Source organism: Hipposideros armiger, unplaced genomic scaffold (genome assembly GCF_001890085.2).
Source record: "Hipposideros armiger isolate ML-2016 unplaced genomic scaffold, ASM189008v1 scaffold_32, whole genome shotgun sequence".
In the NCBI taxonomy this organism is placed as follows: Eukaryota; Metazoa; Chordata; class Mammalia; order Chiroptera; family Hipposideridae; genus Hipposideros; species Hipposideros armiger.
Genome location: NW_017731382.1, coordinates 1211125 through 1229395, shown reverse-complemented (window position 1 = coordinate 1229395; position 18271 = coordinate 1211125). Strand labels below are relative to the sequence as shown.

At 63.4% G+C, this 18271-nt stretch overlaps 1 protein-coding gene across 2 annotated transcripts; it reads right to left on the bottom strand.

Annotated features, from left to right (window-relative positions):
* Positions 1–1923: 1923 nt before the first annotated feature.
* On the bottom strand, positions 1924–17321 carry RBBP8NL (RBBP8 N-terminal like). 2 transcript variants are annotated; one of them, XM_019637340.1, is made up of 14 exons: positions 16595–17321; positions 9841–9987; positions 8748–8790; positions 8069–8164; positions 7659–7771; positions 7074–7146; positions 6464–6594; positions 6241–6320; positions 5857–6023; positions 4657–5371; positions 4211–4343; positions 3652–3722; positions 3400–3541; positions 1924–2608 (listed from the first exon to the last, which is right to left on the bottom strand). In XM_019637340.1, the coding sequence occupies exons 2-14, from the start codon at positions 9899–9901 to the stop codon at positions 2589–2591; spliced, it is 1845 nt and encodes a 614-aa protein (XP_019492885.1). In that variant the 5' UTR covers positions 9902–9987; positions 16595–17321; the 3' UTR covers positions 1924–2588. The 2 variants fall into 2 exon arrangements, with proteins under 2 accessions (XP_019492885.1, XP_019492886.1); XM_019637341.1 differs by lacking the exons at positions 7659–7771; positions 8748–8790; positions 9841–9987; positions 16595–17321 and having other exon boundaries at positions 8069–8097.
* Positions 17322–18271: the final 950 nt, after the last annotated feature.

Here is an 18271-nt window from a genome sequence, read left to right as displayed (position 1 = left end):
CGCCGCCGCCGCCCGCGCGCACGCGCCCGCGCCCGCCGCTCATTGGCCGCGGCGCGTCCTATACGCCGTCGCGTGGTCCAATTGGCCAGCGCGGCGCCGTGGGCGGGCCGCCGGCTCGAAGGCTGCTCCCCGGGGTCTCAGAGGCGGTTCCGAAGCGCGCCGGGGGTCCGGGAGCCGCGCGCCGGCGGGGACTGAGGTTCGAGTCCCCGCCTCGGATCTGGGCTCTGGCTGGGCTGCGGCGTTCGTGGTCAGGCTCCGTCAAGCCTGAGGCCTTAGGCTCCAGGGCACGTCCCCCCTCGGGTGTGTCTGGGCGGGGGCGGGAGCAGGTGGGGCGGGGTGAAACTGGGCCACCTTCCGCGTGGGAGGTCGTTCAGTTTTCAGGGCTCCTGGGAACGGCCAGCGGTGCCGCCTGGCCTCCCTCATTGAAGAGGAGACCAGGGTCTGAGGGGAGAAGGCACCTGCCTGGAAGGGCAGGCAGGTCGGGGCAGTCCTGGCCCTTAAGCCCCAGGCAGAGTCCTGTACTTAACTCAGCAGCCAAGTGACCTAGGCCTCAGTTTCCCCTTCTGTACCCGGGTCCCCCATGACTGCAGAGCCAGTGGCTTTATGCTCAGGTGCTGCTTTCTGGAGCCCGCAGGAGCCCACCTGGGTCTGCAGCCACCTCTGTGCCCCTCGCCCGCTGTCTCGCTTTCTGCCTGTGGGCTTATCCTTCGAGTGGAGACAGTGATTGCAACCGCGGGTACTGCTGGGACGTCACCCGCGCTGGTCGGCCGACTGGCTGGAAGCCGGTCCCTTGCCGTTTGGTTAGACAGCTCAGAGAGTGCTTTGTGTGTGTCGCCGGCTGCACGCACACTGTCCAGCGTCTCTGTGCTGGCCTGCGAGCTCCTGTCTGAGTGGAAGTGCTGCAGGGAAATGGGTGGGCGAGTCTCTGGTCACGAGTGGCATGAGCAGTCGTCATCGTCACGGATCAGGGCCCCGCTGCGTGGCCCGCTCCCCTTCAGGCCCCTTCCCCACCTCTCACCTTGGCGTGCCCCCTTCCACTGACTCCTGTGCCACCACAGGCAGGCTCTCCCAGGACCCAGGCTGTCCTCTTTCCTTTGCCTTTCCCCTTCCAAATTGCCCATGAGGCTTCTCCACCATCCGGGCCTGCAGGTCGGGTGTGAATGGGACACCTGGGTTCTGTTTTGTTTGATTTCAATAAAATCGGTGACTAGTAACAGCTGGAAGATTTCACGTGTGCGTGCGTGGGCACGCATACACGTGCACGCACTCACGCACACCCCTAGACCTCTCTGGGAATTTAGTCCCTCTGGCCTCTGGGGCCAGCAGGCCACAAGGTGGGGAGCAGTGCCTTCACTAGTCACATCTGTACCCCTAGTTTGCCCCAGGCCTCACCCAGTCCACTCATTGCCCCGTGTCCTGCCTTCGCCCTGGAAGGGCCAGTTCTCAAACCACAAGTGCAGAATTCCCCCGGGAGCTTTTAAAATCCTCATTTAGCGGGTCTGCCTGGGTCCAGGAATCTGTTTAAGCTCCTCTCCTGGAGGCCTGTGAGACACGCCTTCCTGAAGTGACAATGTCCCAGGGAGCAGAATGTCCTGAGTGCAGAATCCTGGCTGGGCTGCCCTGCGGTCGTGCAGAGGGTTGGCTGGTTAGTGGCAAATGTGAGCCCAGGGACTCGGGGTGTCAGTGAGGGGCTGTGCCGAGGCCTGTGCACATTCTCCGTTCTGTTTCCCGCAGCCCCCCGCCGCCCAGAGGGCACCCTGTCCCTGTAGCACTCTTCTGGTTACCATCCTGCCCTCCTGGAAGGGGGTGACCTACCCAACCCTGGGTGCATTTAAGAGCCTCTTGAATTGCCTGCCCAGGCAGGTGGAGACCCGGCTGACCCCTGACCCCGCCAGCTGCACACGCCATCCTTCTTTACACCTTTATTCTCCCAGTGCCCTGGGGACCCTCTCTTGCGAGGGCAAAGGCACCACACCACTGCCCGCACACTTCCAGCGTCCTCCAGGCCTCCTTATGTCCTCAGCGCGCTGGTTTGCAGGACTCCACGAGAGGGCGCCCGAGACCGCTGCTCTGAGCGCTGTGCCGTTCAGGGAAGGGGCGGCCTGGCTCGCAGGGCTCCAGGAGTCCAGGACGCCGGTGGGGTCTGGGATGGTCAGAGGTGGGGGGGCTGCAGGGGTAAAGCTGGGCTGGATGGGAGCCTGAGGATCCCTGCCTCCAGTACCTCCTGACCCCCTGCTCCCCACGAGGGAACAGATGCTGGGGAGAGAATGGGGCAGCAGGTCCAGCCGGTTACTTCTGAGATGCATGGAGGTGGAGGGGTTCGAAAGACCAGCTAAAGACCTCCTCTCAGCCTTCCCAGTCCCTCTGGATATGGCCAGGACCCAGTCCCCTCCTCTGTTGAGCCAGACTGTCTGCTAGGCTGATGGTATGGGCTGTCCTGGCCGTGGGCAGTCAGGTGGGGAGCACGTCTGGGTCAGTGGTGGTACCCCTGGGCACAGCTAGCTAGGTCTCCGAGCTGCTGTTGCTGGGTGAGGGGCTGCCATCCTCGGGGTCCCTCTGGCTCCCAGGCCCCTTGGCTGCCTTCTCTCTCAGGACAGCTTCTTTGAGGCTGTGGAAAGTAGACAGATTAGGCCAGGTTGAATGGTGGTGGCCTCGTGACAGAGTGCAGAGTGGGGCAGACACTGGTGCGCCCCTGCAGACCGCACCCACTAGGGTGGTTTCCAAACAATCCCAACAGGAAGTGCCTCAAAATCAGACAGGTGTGCTGGCGTCCTCCACCACTTGCCCGAGCAAACAGGCCGCAGCCACCCTCCTGGCAACAATGGTGCATTGTGGCGGCCACAGCCCAGCCTGCCTAGTGGCAGACCTGCTTGCACAAAACACCAGGGCGGCATCCATTATTAGCTCAGGCCTTCAAAGGCTGTCTCGGGCACCCAGAGGCCTGGCCTCTCTCTGCCTTTGTGGCCAGAGCAGGAAGTTGGGGGGGGGTGTCCTGATATCCTCAGCTGGGACGCTACTCCTGCTGCTCTGTTGGGAGGGGCTGGGCCCACAGGTGCCACCCTTGGCAAACATTTGAGCAGCCCCCAGCTCTCCCGGTGGGAACAAACACACCCCATGCCCCAAGGGCTGCACCACCGTCTGCTCCTCTTTGAAGGTGGCCAAGAGGGTCCAGGAGTCCTCATCCCTCCAGGTTGAAGGGACTGGCGGGGGGCTGGCAGTGAGGAGGAAGTGGGGCCAGGATTCACCCAGGCCTGACGCCTCGCTCCTCCTCTTAAGGGGCCAGCTCCAGGAGGGCTGGTTTCTGGGATGCAGTCAGTTTGATGACGCCATTCCCCAAGTGAAAGGTGGGGTGGGGGTGTTGGGGCTGTGGCACCTCTCACCCACTGCCCTGGAGAGTACCTTTGTCCCATGGGTCAGAGGAGGAGGCCCGCTTCCTCTTCTGCTGTGGGCCCCGCCCGCGCTCCTGGGTGCAGAAACACGTGGGCTCCTCCCCAGGCATGCTCAGCGTGACCCTGGCCTCTGCTTTGGGGCTCAGGCCCATCTGAGGGGTGTAGGGGTGTGGTCAGGGCAAGGACCCTTCCCCCAAGCCTGGGGCAACCCTGGCCTGGGGCCGCCATCCCCACCCGAGCCAGTCTGTGGCTGGGGACCCACCTCACTCTCCGAGGCGTCTGGCCCCTTCAGCTCGTCTGACACTTGCTGCTGCACCTCTGGCTCGCTGAGCTCTGCAGGACGCAGCGTGTGGGTCAGGCCAGGCTGGTGGCCAGGGGGTCTAGCGGAAGCCCAGGGCTCTCTAGCCTGCCAGGCTTGGACGAGTGGCAACAATGCTGCAGACGAGGAAGCTGAGGCACAGAGGGGCCGAGTAACCTGTCCTAGGGCCGATTGATCCCAGGCCTAATGTCCCCAGTGTCGGTACAATGATCCCACCAGCAGGGGTGTCCTCGTCTTGGTCGCTGTGTAATGGGGAGCTCACTTCCTGACCCCAAACCCTAATTGCTAGGATGCTCTTTCCTTCATTGCCTGTGATCAGAGACACTCTCATCCTGGGCCCCCGACAGCTTTCTGGGGCTGCAGGTGGGAGATTAAGCCCTGGACCCAGGGTTTGGCCCGTGGGGCCCAGGGTGCTGAGCTGGGCCCTGGGACAGGTACCCCCAGCTGACACTGACCACCCTCTCTCCCCACTGGCTGGGTTCTTGTGACCCCTGATACTCACCTTTACCGGGGTGGCCATCAACAGCAGGCCCCTGCGGGTGGGGGGACAGTTTCGACTGTTCTCTGGACTCATCTCCTGTCCCGCCAAGAGAGGGTAGGCTGGGGTGGGGCCCTGGGAGACGATGTGGGGGACCCTGGTGGTAAGCAAGTAAGTGGCTTGAGTTAATTTGAGGTGACTGCCTTGCCCCCCAACCCAGCCTTGGACACAGCCTGCGGGACCCTGGCTGGGGTTGCAGCTGGTGGGTCAGCCGTGTCCATCCTAGTGTATCAGACACCCGGGCCTTCTCACTGGGGACTGTGGGGTCAGCCGTGTCCACTCTAGTGTGATCTGGCAGCCAGGCCTTCTCACTGGGGACTGGCTGCTGGAACAGTGGGAAGAGGGGAGCAGGCCTGGTGGACGCTGGCTTGGGTGGGGGCCTGTGGGGCAAGACCAGGGCTGAGCCTCACCTCGGGTGTGGGGGGCTCTTCCGGCTCTGGTGCTCTGGCCCCCTCGGTGCCATTGCTGCATCCCCAGGGTCCAGACTGGGCAGGTGGCTGTATTCCCTGGAGCGGCTCAGGACTGGGAGTGTGGGCAGTTATGGGGCTAAGCGAGCCTGGGCGGCCAGAGGGCTTGGGGGCGTCCCGGGCCCGGCCCCACTCCGAGAGGTCCAGGGGCTTGTCTGGGGCATGAGCCTTTGTGGCCGTGTCCTCCTTTGCCCGGGGGCTGCCTGGGCCGATGGGCTGTGGGCACTGCCCCCTGGGCACGGCTGCCCCGGCTGCCTTGTCCTCTGGGCCCTCGGAGTCCAAGCCGACTGGAGGGGAGGGCGGCGTCTCCCGCAGCCTGTGTGGGCCCCTCAGCCTGGCACCTCTGGCCTGCCCCCGAGGCCGCAGCTGCTGGGCCAGGAGCACATGCAGCGCCCCCTCCAGCCGTGGGTCCCGCATGTCCACCAGGGCACCCGGCAGGCCCAGCAGGCCCATGGGATCTTCCCAGGCCTCTGCCACTCCGGCCTTCAGGCCCTCGGGCCGGGGGCCCCCCGGGGCTGTGACAGGGGCCCGGGGACTGCTGTGGGAGCTCCGAAGGTACAGGGACAGGTGGCGGTTCGTGAGGCAGAGGCGGTCAGCCTGGAGGGAGGGCTTCAAGGACTCGTAGGTCAAGGTGGAGGGCCGAGAGGCCCGCAGGAAGCTGTGGGGAGTGTGGGGGGTGGGGGTGGAGAAGCCCAATGACAGGGGCCCACGGTCAACCCCCATTTCACAGATAAGGACTTGGGGCCCAGAGAGGTAAGGAAACCCACCCAGGTCATAGGGCAGGTTAGGGAGAGGTGGGCTCCTGGTCCTCAGCTCTGGAAGCCAAGCCGTGTGACCTGGCCAGCGGTGACCTGGGGCCTGGGACTCTGCGGCCTCTCCCCTTTCTGGGCATCAGCTACCTGCCTTCACCTGGAGCGTCTGGCCCCATCTCCTCCCCCAATATCCCCTGCCCCACCCTGGCCGTTCAGTTGTCCATGTGGGGACTTTTCTCCATGCAGGGTACCCAGGAGAGTCAAGCCTAGGACGGGGTCATGGGAGGGGCTTCTGGGCTATTGGCCCCTTCCCTAAAGGTGGGATTGAGTTAGAGATAGATAGGTGCTCAGCTGGGGCCACTCCTGGTGGTGGTGGAGGGCAGGGCCTCACCTGTCCAGGGGGAGGCTGTGTTCATAAGGTGGGCTGGGGGGGCTGCCCCCAGCAGATGGCAGGGGGGGTGTCCCGTTGGCGGAGCCCCGGTCAGCAGAGCAGGCCCGGGCCCCTGGCCGCACCACAGCGATGGTCCCATGCAGCTGGTTGGAGATACGCTGGGGGCTCTGCACAGGGTGGGCGGGTGAGCCTGGGAGGGGCCCGCTGCTGCCCTCAGCCCTTGCTCTCTGTGAGACCTTGGGCAGGTCACCCACCCGCTCTGAGCCTCGCCTCCACCCCTGTCACATGTGGCTCGGTGGCCCCAGCCGGCGTAAAGGACAGACATGTGATGTGGGGCGGGGCTGCCTGGTGGAGAGGAGTGGGCTTGGGGTCCCTCTCCCTCACCATGTCTGGGGCCCGAGGCTCAGGTAGGTTGGCACCCGGGGAGATTTTGGCCACTGGAGATGTCTTGTACCCCAACTTTTCTGTGGGAAGAAAAGCAGTGGGCAGGGCAGATTGGGAGGCGCCTGGGGGGACGAGCAGCTCAGCCCCCCAGGCCAGAGGGCTCTTCAGTCACGTGGTGCCCGGCCTCCTGTCCCCACGGCATCTGCTCCCCATCGACTCGCACCTGGGTGGCCGTCTTCGGCCTCCTCGTGGCCTCCTGGTAGTTTCTCGGTGACAGCCTTCCGGGCACCAGGGGAGGGGAGCAGCAGGGGCGAGGTGGGGTCCAAGGCGCTCTCCCTGCACTGGGGCTTGGGTCTGTCTCCAGAGGGGAGGGCATGGGAGGGCAGTGCCCTCCAGAGACGATCAGAAAGGCCAGGGCACCGTCCTGGGGGCCCAGCCACTGCTGCAGGGGGACCCAGGGGACCCAGAAAGATAGCTCTGTTGACACTGCCTGAGATGCCGCCAGCATGGCTCACACTGCAGGGCTGAGCAGTCCCTTGCAGAGCCCCAAGTGTCAGAGGCGCTGTGGATCCTGGGGACCCAGCCCTGCTTGGAGCGTGTCCGTTGGCTCCTCTCCTTTTACAGGGCACCTGTGCCCGTAACTGTGGAGGCTGGACGTCAGCTCTGTGGTGCATGGCCCGCGGGACCCCCACCCCAGGGCTGGGCCGGTCCCACGCGGGGTTCTGCAACCCCGTGTGCCTCCCCTGGAACCTCATGGACGTGTGCCCGGAGCCTGCTGCGGGCGGGGTGCGGGGGATTGGGGTGTTCAGGTCCCTGGCACCACCCCAACTCACCCTTGGCCCCGAAGCCGGGTCACCTCCTCCTTCAAGGCCTCATTCTCCTCCTGTAGCCGGGTCATCTCATTGGCTGCAAAAGGCATTGATTAGTGAAGGACTGGGGGAGGGGAGACAGGGCGGGAGGTGGATCCTCACAGCCCTGGGGAAGTCCCCCTCCTTGTCCCTAGGCCAGGCCCTGGCACACAGTAGGTGCCCCTAAATGCTTGCTGCCTGAGGGGATGGTTGGATGTGACTGAGGAAACTGCCAGCCTTGAGGACGGGGAAAGTAATGGGACCACCCCCCAGGGCAAGGGGGCCTGTCCTCATCGGCAGGACGGGTGGGACTTCAGGAACCCCTCCTTGTCACAGGGAAGAGGAAATTGAGGCCCTGAGAGGGCAGGGACGCCGCAGCCCAGGTGGCTGACAAGTGAGGGGCATGCTGAGGCCAGCTAGGGGCTTTGTACCATTTGTCTGCAAATTGGGGTTCAGGGTGCCCACCCGACAGCACGATCGCCTCCTCCCCTTTCCCTGCGACCTCATGTCAGGTTGAGCAGGCCCTGGGGCCCACACCCCCACGGGAGGGGACAGCGAGGCGGGGCTCACTGAGGATGAAGATGTGCTGCAGGTTCTGAAGGAGGGAGCTCTCAAACTCCTGCTGCTTCTTCCTGGCCAACTCCTGGGTGACCGTGCAGCGGTCACACAGGCCAGCCCGCAGCCTGTGGGGGGCAGGGGGAGCAAGAGGCTGCTCTGAGGGGGAGACGGAGGCCCTCAGAGGAGCCGGGACCCTTCCAGGGCGTGTTCCGTGGAAGCCCCGCTCATCCCTTGCCCACTGCGTTTGGGAAGGAACCTTGAAAATGCTGTTTCGTTAAGGCCCTGAGAAGCGCTGTGGTGGGAACGTGCCTGGTTTAGTGAACCCCGGGGCTCCCCAGACTCTTCTCCATGGAACCCTTCTCGTCTTCCCCACCCCCACATGCCCTGCGCGTGGCCGTCAGGTGGCCCTCGCCAAGGTTCACCTGTTCTCTAGCGCCCGCACATTCTCCTTCAGAGCCTTCTGCTGCTCCCTGAGCTGCTGGTTCTTGGCACACAGCTCCTCCACCCTCTGGGCATCCCTGTGGGGGGACAAACCGAGGTGGGATTTCTGCTCTGCCCAGGGACCCGACGCTGCCCCAGCCAGCCTCTCCTGTGGCCCTGGGCTGGGTCCTGCTGGGTGCACCCACTGTGGGGACTTCCTAGTGAATGGGGACCTTGCAAAGGCAATGCCTAACCCAGAACACCCAACGTGAGCACTCCCGGCCACTTTGGTGACTTCTGTCTCGTCTTTGTGCCACAGAACTACAGCTCTGTCTGTGACATGGGGACATGGGGAACCCGCACCCGCAGGCCTTGAGGTCTCACCACGAATGTCTCTCTTGGTAATTATTGACACCATAGGCGCCTTAAGCGGCCATGGCTTGCCCAGCCCCGTGGAGAGTATCCGTTCACTTGCTGGGCTTGGAGGTTCAGTCCTGGTTCCACCAGCGGCTAGAGACATGATGTGGACCAGGGGCTCCCCCACCCCCACCTATGCTGAGCCTCAGTTTTCCCCGTGCATCATGGCGTGGCAGCACCCTGGGGTTCAGGGGATCAGGGGAGCGACTGGCAAGCCACTGTCCTCATCTGCCTCCCGCTGGGCCAGCGCCCATCCTGACTCACCGGCACCTCTCCGAGTTCAGTTCTAGAAGCTTGTTCTGTAGGCCTGGAGGAGCAAGGAAAGGGCGGAGGGTCAGGCCCAGCCGTGCTACCTCCCCTGCAGCAGAGTCCGGGGCACCTCCTGTCCCTGGTGGTCAGGCAGGGCCCTCTCCACACCCCACTCCCTGCCCAGGTCCCTTCTCTGACTCCTCAAGGCCACTCCGCATAGTGGGGTCCCAGTTTCAGGGTTGTCTGGGACCGCTGATCCGGGCCAGTGTCTCCCGCCCCTGAGTTCTCTGGCTCTGGTGTCCATCTGGAGCTTGCGTGGGACTCCAATGCTGGGAGTGACCCACCTCCTAGTAAAGTCCTGGGAGGGACATTTTTTGGGGGTGCAGCTAGTATTGAAACGAAACGTGCTCTTGGGGGAGACCCCCTCCTTGTCACCTTGCTGTGGTCCAGCTTGGGCTCGTTAGCCCAAGCAGCCCCTGCCTCTCTGGATCTCTGGGGAGGTGACCCAGGCCCTTTGCGCCCTCAGGAGTGTGTGTGAGTGTTTGCCGCAAGGTCTTAGAAGGGTCTGGCCCGGCAGTAGAGCTTGGGGTATATGCAGGGTCTCCAGCCCTGTCCCTGGTGGGGTGCTGTACAGGTGTGGGGGCCAGGGCAGAGCTGGGCCTGGGTGTCCTGGAGGGCCTTTCAGCTCAATGCCTGGCACACTCCCTGTGGGCTCCAGCCCCATGAGCTCCCATTCCGAGAAGTGAGAGCCTCATGTCTGGGGGCGCTTAGACCCCCTGCCCTGGGCGAGGGGCCCATCTCGGCCAGAGCTTCTCCACTCTCTGCGGTCAGGCCGGCTTTTGATTTGCACTCTGACATGGGCTGACCCTTTGGGAGAACGCCCTGTAGGGCCACACTCGGGGATGCTGGCCTGAAGCTGGGCACATGGCCGCTCTGGGCTCTGGGTCAGTTCTATTGTCTGGGCCTGGAAAGTGAGGTCCTGGTTTGATGAAAATTGGAGGTGACATGTAGGAGCACCCTGGCCTGGCCTTGGCCCTTAGACCATTGGTTCAGGTGAGAGCCACCTACAGAGAGACCCCCCCCCCACTGCCTGCTCCCACAGACTCACCCAGGACCTCCTTCTCATGAAGGTCCTTCAGCCTGTTCAGCGACTCTGTGAAGCTATCCATGGCCCCCCACGGCCCTGGCGCAGGTCCGTCTGTCCTCGGGTGCAGGGATGGCCCCTCAGCCCTCCTGCCCCTCTGTTTCCAGCCGCCTGTGGAGCAGGAAGTGGGGAGAGGGGGCCTGTTGGCCTGGGAAAGGCCTGTGGGCTGCAGGGGTCAGCCCTGGGCCACTGCCCATCTCCATGGGTGTGGGAGCAGAACCAGTGCCATGTTGGAGGGGGGAGTCCTGTCCTGTGGGCCACCCTACACACCCCACTGGGTCATGTCCACACAGGGGACCCAGTGGGCTCATCTGCACCGCCCTGCCCTCAGCGTACGTCCTGCGGGGAAACTTGGAGGGTCTCTCAATCTCCACTCCTTAATGCATCCTCATCGCAGAGCAGGCCCCCAAAGGCACCGGCGTCTGCTTGGTGCTGGGCTCACAGTACATGTGACACGTGCTCATGAGGCCCCAGGCTGGAGACACCCACGGCGTGGGTCAGTGAGCCACAGCGTATTCATGCCACGGGAAAGACCACCAGCAGTGTGCTGGACAGATGCTCGCAGGACGTGGATGACCGTGGGGGAGGGACTGGGGGCCGGCTGGCCGGGTCCCCTCCAGGAGCTGGTGGCCGTGTGGACTGCGTTGATGGAAATCCAGCAGCCGCCCCTCGTGGGCGGGGTCCTTTTTGGTGCCTGTGTTTCACTTCTGTGAAACGTTTGCTGACGATCGAGTGAGGGCTTGAGAGCCTGAGGCGGGAGCCACACAGACCCTCCGCTATGTGGCTGCCGTGAGCACCAGCCCTCCCGGCTGTCCTTCCCTCCCTGTGGAGGTAGTCAGAGTGCCCGTCTTGGTCTCCTGGGCACCTGTGAGCCTCCTGTGGGTCCTGCAGGGGCAGGTGGGAGCCTCCTCACCGTCGTGCCAGGCGACGCCCCTTGGTTCTTGTGGCAGACCGCTGTGCTGGCTGGGTACTGGGGTTCCAAGGCCACCGGTGCCCTCCACCCCCTTCCCTGTGAGACCTTCTGTCGCCATCCACCCTCATTGGAGAGGGGGAAACGGATAGCGCCTGCCCACTGCAGAGCTGGGAGTCAACACAAACCTCACAGAGCCAGGTCAGCACAGACGCGTCGCCAGGCTGACCTCACCAGTCATCACCGCCATCGCTGACCATCCTCCCACCAGGGCCCTTCTCACCGAAGCCCCATCGGATGGCAGCCCTCCTCCAACACCACGGCTTTGAGGCCACCAGGCAGCCCCGGTCCCTTCACACAGGCCAGAATTAAAGAGACGTGTGTGTGTGCGCGCGCGCGCGCGCGCGCGCGCGCGTGCGCGCATGTGTTTTGGGGGTGGGGGTGTCTGTGGCCTGGCCACATTCATCCTCACACCCTTCTAGACCTTTCTGAGACCCCACCTGCCTAGAGACGCACCTGCAGGTGGGCGTGCAGGAGGAGTGGCTGCCTCCTCCCCGCCCCTCCCCTGTTCCCCTCCTCTCCACCCGCCACTCCTCACCCTCTGTGCTTTCAGTTTGGCCCCAGGCCTAGGAGGCTGGGCCACAGGTCAGGAGGCTTCGCCTGCCTGGCCTGTAGTGGCTTGGGGCGCCCATTACACACTGTGTGAACCCATTAGCTGGTTGCCACATGCAGTGCCCTCCTGGAAGCCCTCCTTCCAGCTCCTTCTTTGAGGGGAGGTGGCCAGGCTTCTAGCACTCCCGACGCTCTTCCTGGCATCCCACACTGACCCCTCAACACCAGCTGTTGGCTTGCCTTGTACATACGCTCAGAATCTCACCTTTCCCTCCTTTGCCCTGCCCACCCAGGCCCAAGCTACACGGGACTGCCACACAGGACCACTGCATGGGACCGCCACCCTGGGACCGCCACAGGGGACCACCGTGGGACCGCCGCCACAGAACTGCCACCAGAACGCTGGTGCGTCCCCTGGGCCACTACACCCAGCTCCTGGCGTCCGCCTGCCCCACCAGGGTATGTTCAACACAGCGGCAGTGCGAGCCCTTGAAACCTCTGCTCAAAATCCTCCCTGGGCTCCAGCACAGGAGGCGGTGCCTGAGTCGTCACCACGGCCATCAGAGGGGACAATCTCATGTGCATTTCAAAGGTGCCCTGAGTTTGCAGCAGCACTCTCCGGAATACCGTCAAAGTGGAAACCCCCAAATGCCAGCTGCCGAATGTCCATGGTGGAGGAACGGCTGCTCCCTCACCCCCACTGCAATCACCATGTGACACTGCAGGACGGAGCCAGACCTGAAAGCCGGCCCACTTTGATTCATGCACATTAGGCACAGAAGAAGCTCGACTGCTCTGGGCTCTTGGAATTAGGGGTGGCAGGTGCCCTGGAGGTTGGAGCTGGGGTGTCCTGACTGAGGGGAGCAGACCCTGTAACCAGCAGTTCTCAACCTTCCTAATGCCGCAACCCCTTAATACAGTTCCTCATGTTGTAGTGACCCCCGACCATAAAATTATTTTTTATGGTGAAAGGGTCGTTCAACCCCCAGAGGGGTCGCGACCCACAGGTTGAGAACCGCTGCTAACCCCAAGAGAGGCCAGGGGCCAGGTGTGCACGCGCTGGGGCTGCCCGCCTGGAAACCAAGTCTGGCTCTCAGCCGGGCCCTTGGACCCGTGGCCAAGCGTGAGAGCAGCAGGGAAGACTCAGCACCTGGATGCTGGGCTGGGCCCTGCTGGAGCGGGGAGGAGGGTGGGGTGGTGGAAAGGTGGGGCTCCCCAAACTCGCTCCTCAGACCCGCCTGGGCTCTGGGACAGCTGGAAGCACTGGCTGGGGAAGTACTGGTGCCCGCTTGGGGGCTCTGTGTTGGGTGCGTAAGGGCTCTGAGAATGCGGGGCCTCAGGAGCACCCCCATCTCCAGGCCAGGAGCCAGAGCGCATCAGGTGAGAGATGTCCCTGCAGGTGAGGAGAGAAGATGCCGAGTCCAGAGGCTGGCGGAGGCCAGGCCTCGCGCGGGGGCAGGGTGGGCAGAAGTGGTAACCCGGCCTGTTTGCTGAGCGCCAACACGCCGACACCCATCTAACTCTGACCACTCTCCATATGGGGAAACTGAGGCCCAGAGAGATCAGATCATGCCCCCTGGCTGCCCGATGGGAGGTGGGAGCATGGGTGAACTTGCTTCTGGGGCTGTGGATGCTGTGCCCTCGCCCCACGTGGACCAGGGACGTGTCCTGGGAGCCGTGCTGTGCTAGCTGTGCTGACCTGTATCTTGCGGGAGGACTCCGGGGAGGTAAGACACGGAGCTGGGGCTTCTGGGGCTCAGGTCGCTAGCAGGTGGGTACGGAGAGCTGGGGAGGCGCTGAACCAGGGCACCTGAAATTCCACCCAGACCCGCCTGACAGGCTGCTCTTCCCTGAGCGCCTGCGGCGGCCTTGCCGACACCCACAGAGGAGCCGCCTGAGGAGCCGGTGGTGCCGTGGGCTGGGGAGAGGCCTGCGCAGGCTCTGGGTCAGAGAGGCAGGCGCTGCTCCTGCTGCGGTCACTGTGGTGCCGTCCGCTGGGTCCCACCCCCAGGCTCCTCTCTGTGCCCCAAGCTGTTCCGACAGCCCCGCCTGGCCGCTCCTCTCGGGGTCCCTGAATGACAGCAGGAGACACCCTCCTGCATGCTGGGTAGGGAGAACAGCACAGACCGGGGCCCTGGCCCATGGAAGGCAGTGCGGTGGGGGTGGTACGGCTTTCCCAGGAGGGTGGGTGACAGAAACGCATTTGGCCAAGGCAAAGTGGACAGTCAGTCTTCCGGGGTGGCCCCTGTCCCAGGCCTCACCCTCCTGGAGTGTGGGGAGGGCTGGAAGGGGTGGGAGGTGGAGTGAGACGGGTCCCCACCTGGGGGGAAGTCTGCACACTTTGGTGAAGTTGGAAAGTTGGTGGCCATGGGTGGGCTGAACTCAGGTTGTAGCCTCCTGCCAGGGGGTCAGCAGGCTGGCCTGTGCTTGTCAGGAGTGCCCAAGGCAGCTAGGGGGCTGGGTGTTCAGGCAACTCTGAGGGTGAACTGGGCACTCCCCCAGGCCTGGGTGCTTCAGGGTACATGCCAGGGCCTGGGGTGGGGGCTGCTACAGGGCCTGGGGGGGGGGCCTGTGCACAGAAGAAGGTGGCCTGAGTTGACTGCTGAGGTGGGGGTCAGAGACCTGAGCTTGGCTCCTTAGGGTCCCAGGGCAGGCCCAGGGGTTCCTGGCCCTTCCACTCTGGACACTCAGGCTGGAAGGTCTCTGCTGGGGCTGAGTCCCCGGAAGGAGCAGGTGGTTCAGCCACACCGATGACTCCGCCCACCCGCCACTCACCATGGACAGAGCCAGCCAGGCAGAGCGCTAGAGCCAACAGCCCTGGCATGGGCCCCCAACCTGGCTTTACCCTCTGTGCAAACCTGGGCAAGTGGTTTTACATCGTGGGGCCTCAGTTTCCTCATCTGGAGGTAATACTACTTGGCCATCCCCTTCCCAGTAACATGCGTCCAGGTGACACCTGTTTGGGTGATACTCATCAGCACAGGCAGGTCAGAGTGCTCAGTTAACTGCAGATGGAGACCCTTGTCCACCGCCTGTGCTCCCCCACTAGTGCCTTTACCACATGAGACCCTGCATAGCTAGCAGTGTTGCTTACAGGACCCCTTCTCTCTGGACCAGTTCAAGTCCCGTTGCCACAAAGACCCTTTGCAGGAGGACAAGACCCCCAGCGCCCAAGTTCATGGCAGAGGTCATGGATTCCAACAGTGATGGCACACTCTCATCTTTGGACAGTTGCCCACTGTGTGGACACTTCACGTTCACTAGGTCTTGGTGTCTGTGCCCAGGACAGGTGCTGTCTGGCCCCCATGCACCATGGAAGGCAGTGAGGGCCCAGCTGTAGCCCTCGGCCTGGACTAAGCACCACCTGGCTGAGCAGCAAGGCCCACAGGGTGTGGCGTCTTGCTCTGCCCCTGGGCCGCTGGGCCCCTCCAGGATCTGGGCTCCTCACCCACCAGCCACCTCCTGCAATCAAGGCCGCCCCTGCCCTGCCATCGGTCGGTCTGTCCACCTGCCCACGAGACAACTCTGGCGATGCAGCAGTAGTCACAGCAGTGGCCACTGTCCCCGCATGCCACTGTGCCGAGCAAGGCGCCCAGGGCTCCACGTGCCTTAAGGGGCGTCACGGTGGCCCCAAGGCTTCTCTGAGGGAGCCGCGTGGACAGTGCCCTCCCCGACCTCCTGCCGGACCTGCGTGGGCCGAGGCCCACATCAGAGCCCCGTGAATGTTCGCGGCGTGTGAGTTTATGGAGCGCCTACTGCTTGCCCAGGCTCAGCACACATGTGGCCTTCTGAGGCGGTGCTCATTGTCCCATTCCACAGATTCAGGCCCTGGGGCTCGAAGCAGATAGGCGGCTCCAGTGTCTCTGTCCACCCTCTGTGTGGACCTCTGCGGCGATGGGCAGTCACTCCCTTGACTGAGCCTCGGTGTCCCTGTCCATAAAGCAGGCAGAGACGGTGTGCCCTCCCCACACTCCTGGAGCCAGGGGTCTGTGCCACCACAAGACTCCTCCAGCACCACTGGTGCTTCAGTGACCCATCCACTGACAGGTGGTCAGGGGCCAACCTGGGAGCCCCCGGGTGCCAGGCACCTGACAGGCACTTTGCATGCAGTGACTCATGGGGCCTCACACTCACCCATGGAGCGGCCATGGCAACCCCACTTATAGATGAGGGACAGAGGCTTAGAGCGATGTCATCTGTTATGGTCACCAGCTCACTAGGGGCATAACCAGGGCAGAAACAGGGTCTCCTAGCAACCTCCTGGGCCAGTTCAGGGTAGCGGGTCTTGTCCAGAGAGGTGTCATCGCCAGGGAGGTTTTTAATATCTACCAGACACATAGACCCATACACACGTGCACATGTGTGCCGCTCACACCCACACGTATGGATGCAACAGGAGCCTAACAACATCCTAACACAGTAGTGCACACCCCAACACACAAGCACCATGCACATGTGCGCCACCCTCAGCCACCTCCCTGCCGTGCACACAGCAGTGCATGAGCCTGGGGAGAGCTGCACATGCATGTGCTCACATGCAGAAGAAAAGGCAGGTGTGCTCTCAGGTGGCTGAGGTGTCGCTTTGTGGCTCAGGTAACAGCAGGCCCTGCAAACAGACTCCGTGAGGAGGGGCTGCCTGCTGCCTCCCCGAGGCCTGGCTGGGCGAGGCCTTGCAGGACCCATGGCCCCTGGAAGCCATTTTCACCGCCTCCTAGAGACACCAAGCCGCAGGCAGCTGTGTCCCGCAGTGCCCAGCACTGAGCCGTGGACGGCTGCACCATGCACTGACCCCCACTGCTGCACCCCTTCTGTCCCATGGGGGTCTAGCAGTGGGGCCGGTCCAGGATGGAGTACCTGGTTACCAGTGCATTCCTGGTGCCCCCAAACCCTCACCAGATGACAGAGATTTCCTGGTGCAGCGGTGCCAGGCTCAGCCTTGCCTCTGCACCCAGGCCCCTGCTTGGGAAGCCTGCTGGCCCTCCCCCACTTGGCTCCCTGGGCCAGGCGCCCTCCAGCAGGTGGCTCTGACCCTCTTGCCTGTCTGGCCTGCCCGCCTCTTGACCTCCTACTGCCCAGGGAGTAGGGGCAGGGGCTTCCACCTTCACCTGCATGGGGAGCACCCCCACAGCGACCCCAGCCCCTCCTCCACTTCCAACTGCTGGAGCTGCCGGTCCCTGGGGTCCCCCAGGTACTCACATGGCCCCTTGCCCGCATCGACCTCCAAGGACCTTCCTGCCGAGCCGGAACGCTCCTGCCCGGGAGATAGAGGCGAGCAGTGTGTGAACTTGCACAGGCAACAAGACACAATTTTGGCCAAACCCGCTTGACAGGTTCTGGGTTCTCCCAGCCAGGAGCAGAAAGGAGGCAGAGACTGCCCAAAGCCGCCCAACGGGTTCTGCCATTACACAGAAAGTGGCAGAACGGGTCGGGTCTGAACCCACATAGAGATGGAATTGTTTCCCCATAATATCTCTGCCCGCACCTCTGGCCAATTAACAGGGAGAACTCAGGGCCTCAGACACAAAGGACAGGCAGGGAGGGTGCTGGGCGGGAGGGAGTGGACCGCTGGTCTTGTCACCTTAGGCATAGGTGGGCCGCAGAGGCCCCTCCTGCCTCACATTCTGGCTTGCCGGGGGCAGACCTTTCTGGCCTTGCTTTCCCTGCCTGTAAATTGGGGACCTTGAGCGCAGGGCCTGTCCCTGTCAGGCCTCTTGTAGCCAGAAATTTGGAGCTGCTGTTGGAAGTGGCCCTGCTGGGTCCGGGGGACGCCCTGCCCAGCACTGCCCCCTCTGCCCCTCCCAGAGGAGAATAGGCAGGCCTGTGGGTGGCCCAATGGGTGGACATCTCCGGGATCTCAGGGCAGGTTGGGGGGACACAGTGGGGCTGGGCCCAGGGGGCACAGGAGGGGCCAGGTGGGGTTTTCCGTGTTTGCTCACTGCATGGTGACAATGTGACCCACTCATGCAGAAAAAAGCTGGCGTCTGAGGGCTGCAACTGCACCTGCACCCCTGCCCCGTGTCCTCCACCACACACTCCTGCCCCACGGCCCCCTCCATGCCATTCCCTACCCTCACCCCACAGCCACCTGCACATGCCCCCCCACCCTGCCTTCCTGCCTCACCCACCTCACACCTCCTTCCCCCGCATGCCCCCTGTCCCACCTCCCCCGTCCTCACTCAGCTCAGGAGCACTCAGGGCTCTCAGGAGCGGGTAGTGGTCAGCCAGGGCCTAGAGCCTCCGGCACGACGCCTGCCCGCCTGCCCCTCCTGGCTGGGCCCTCTGTGAGAAGTGTCTGCTGGGTGCATGTTTATGCATGTGCTGTGTGTGTACCGCATGAGCGTGGATGTGGCGAGTGTGGGCACAGCCTGATGTGTGGGGACCTCCCCATGGCTTCTCTCAGGCTCATGCCCTCCACCCCAGACATGTGTAGACACAGAACATATGATGTTCACGCATGCATTCATACGTGCAACAGTGTTCATTGAGTGCCACGTGGGTCAGGCAGAGATGCAACCAGCCCACTGAGGTCCCACTGCAGCTCTCCTGTGAGACCAGTCGGAGACGCAGGTGAGCTGGAGGATGCAGCAACCTCAGATTTCACCCAGTGCGTGAGATCAGCTGTTTACCAAGCACCCACTGTGCTCAGGCCCTGGGGATACAGGACAGGGGTCCTTATTTACCGAGCACCCACTGTGTGCAGATCCTGATGACAGTGATCATCCTGGTCGCGTGAGCTGGTGCCAGAGCTATTGGGAAAAGCACGTAAAGGGTGGTCTGTGACAGAGTCAGGGCATCCTTAGATGGGGAGCAGGGCAGGAGGCATTTTATTGAGGCTGGGGGTAGCGGGGGGGACAGGGGATGGGGACAGGTGCT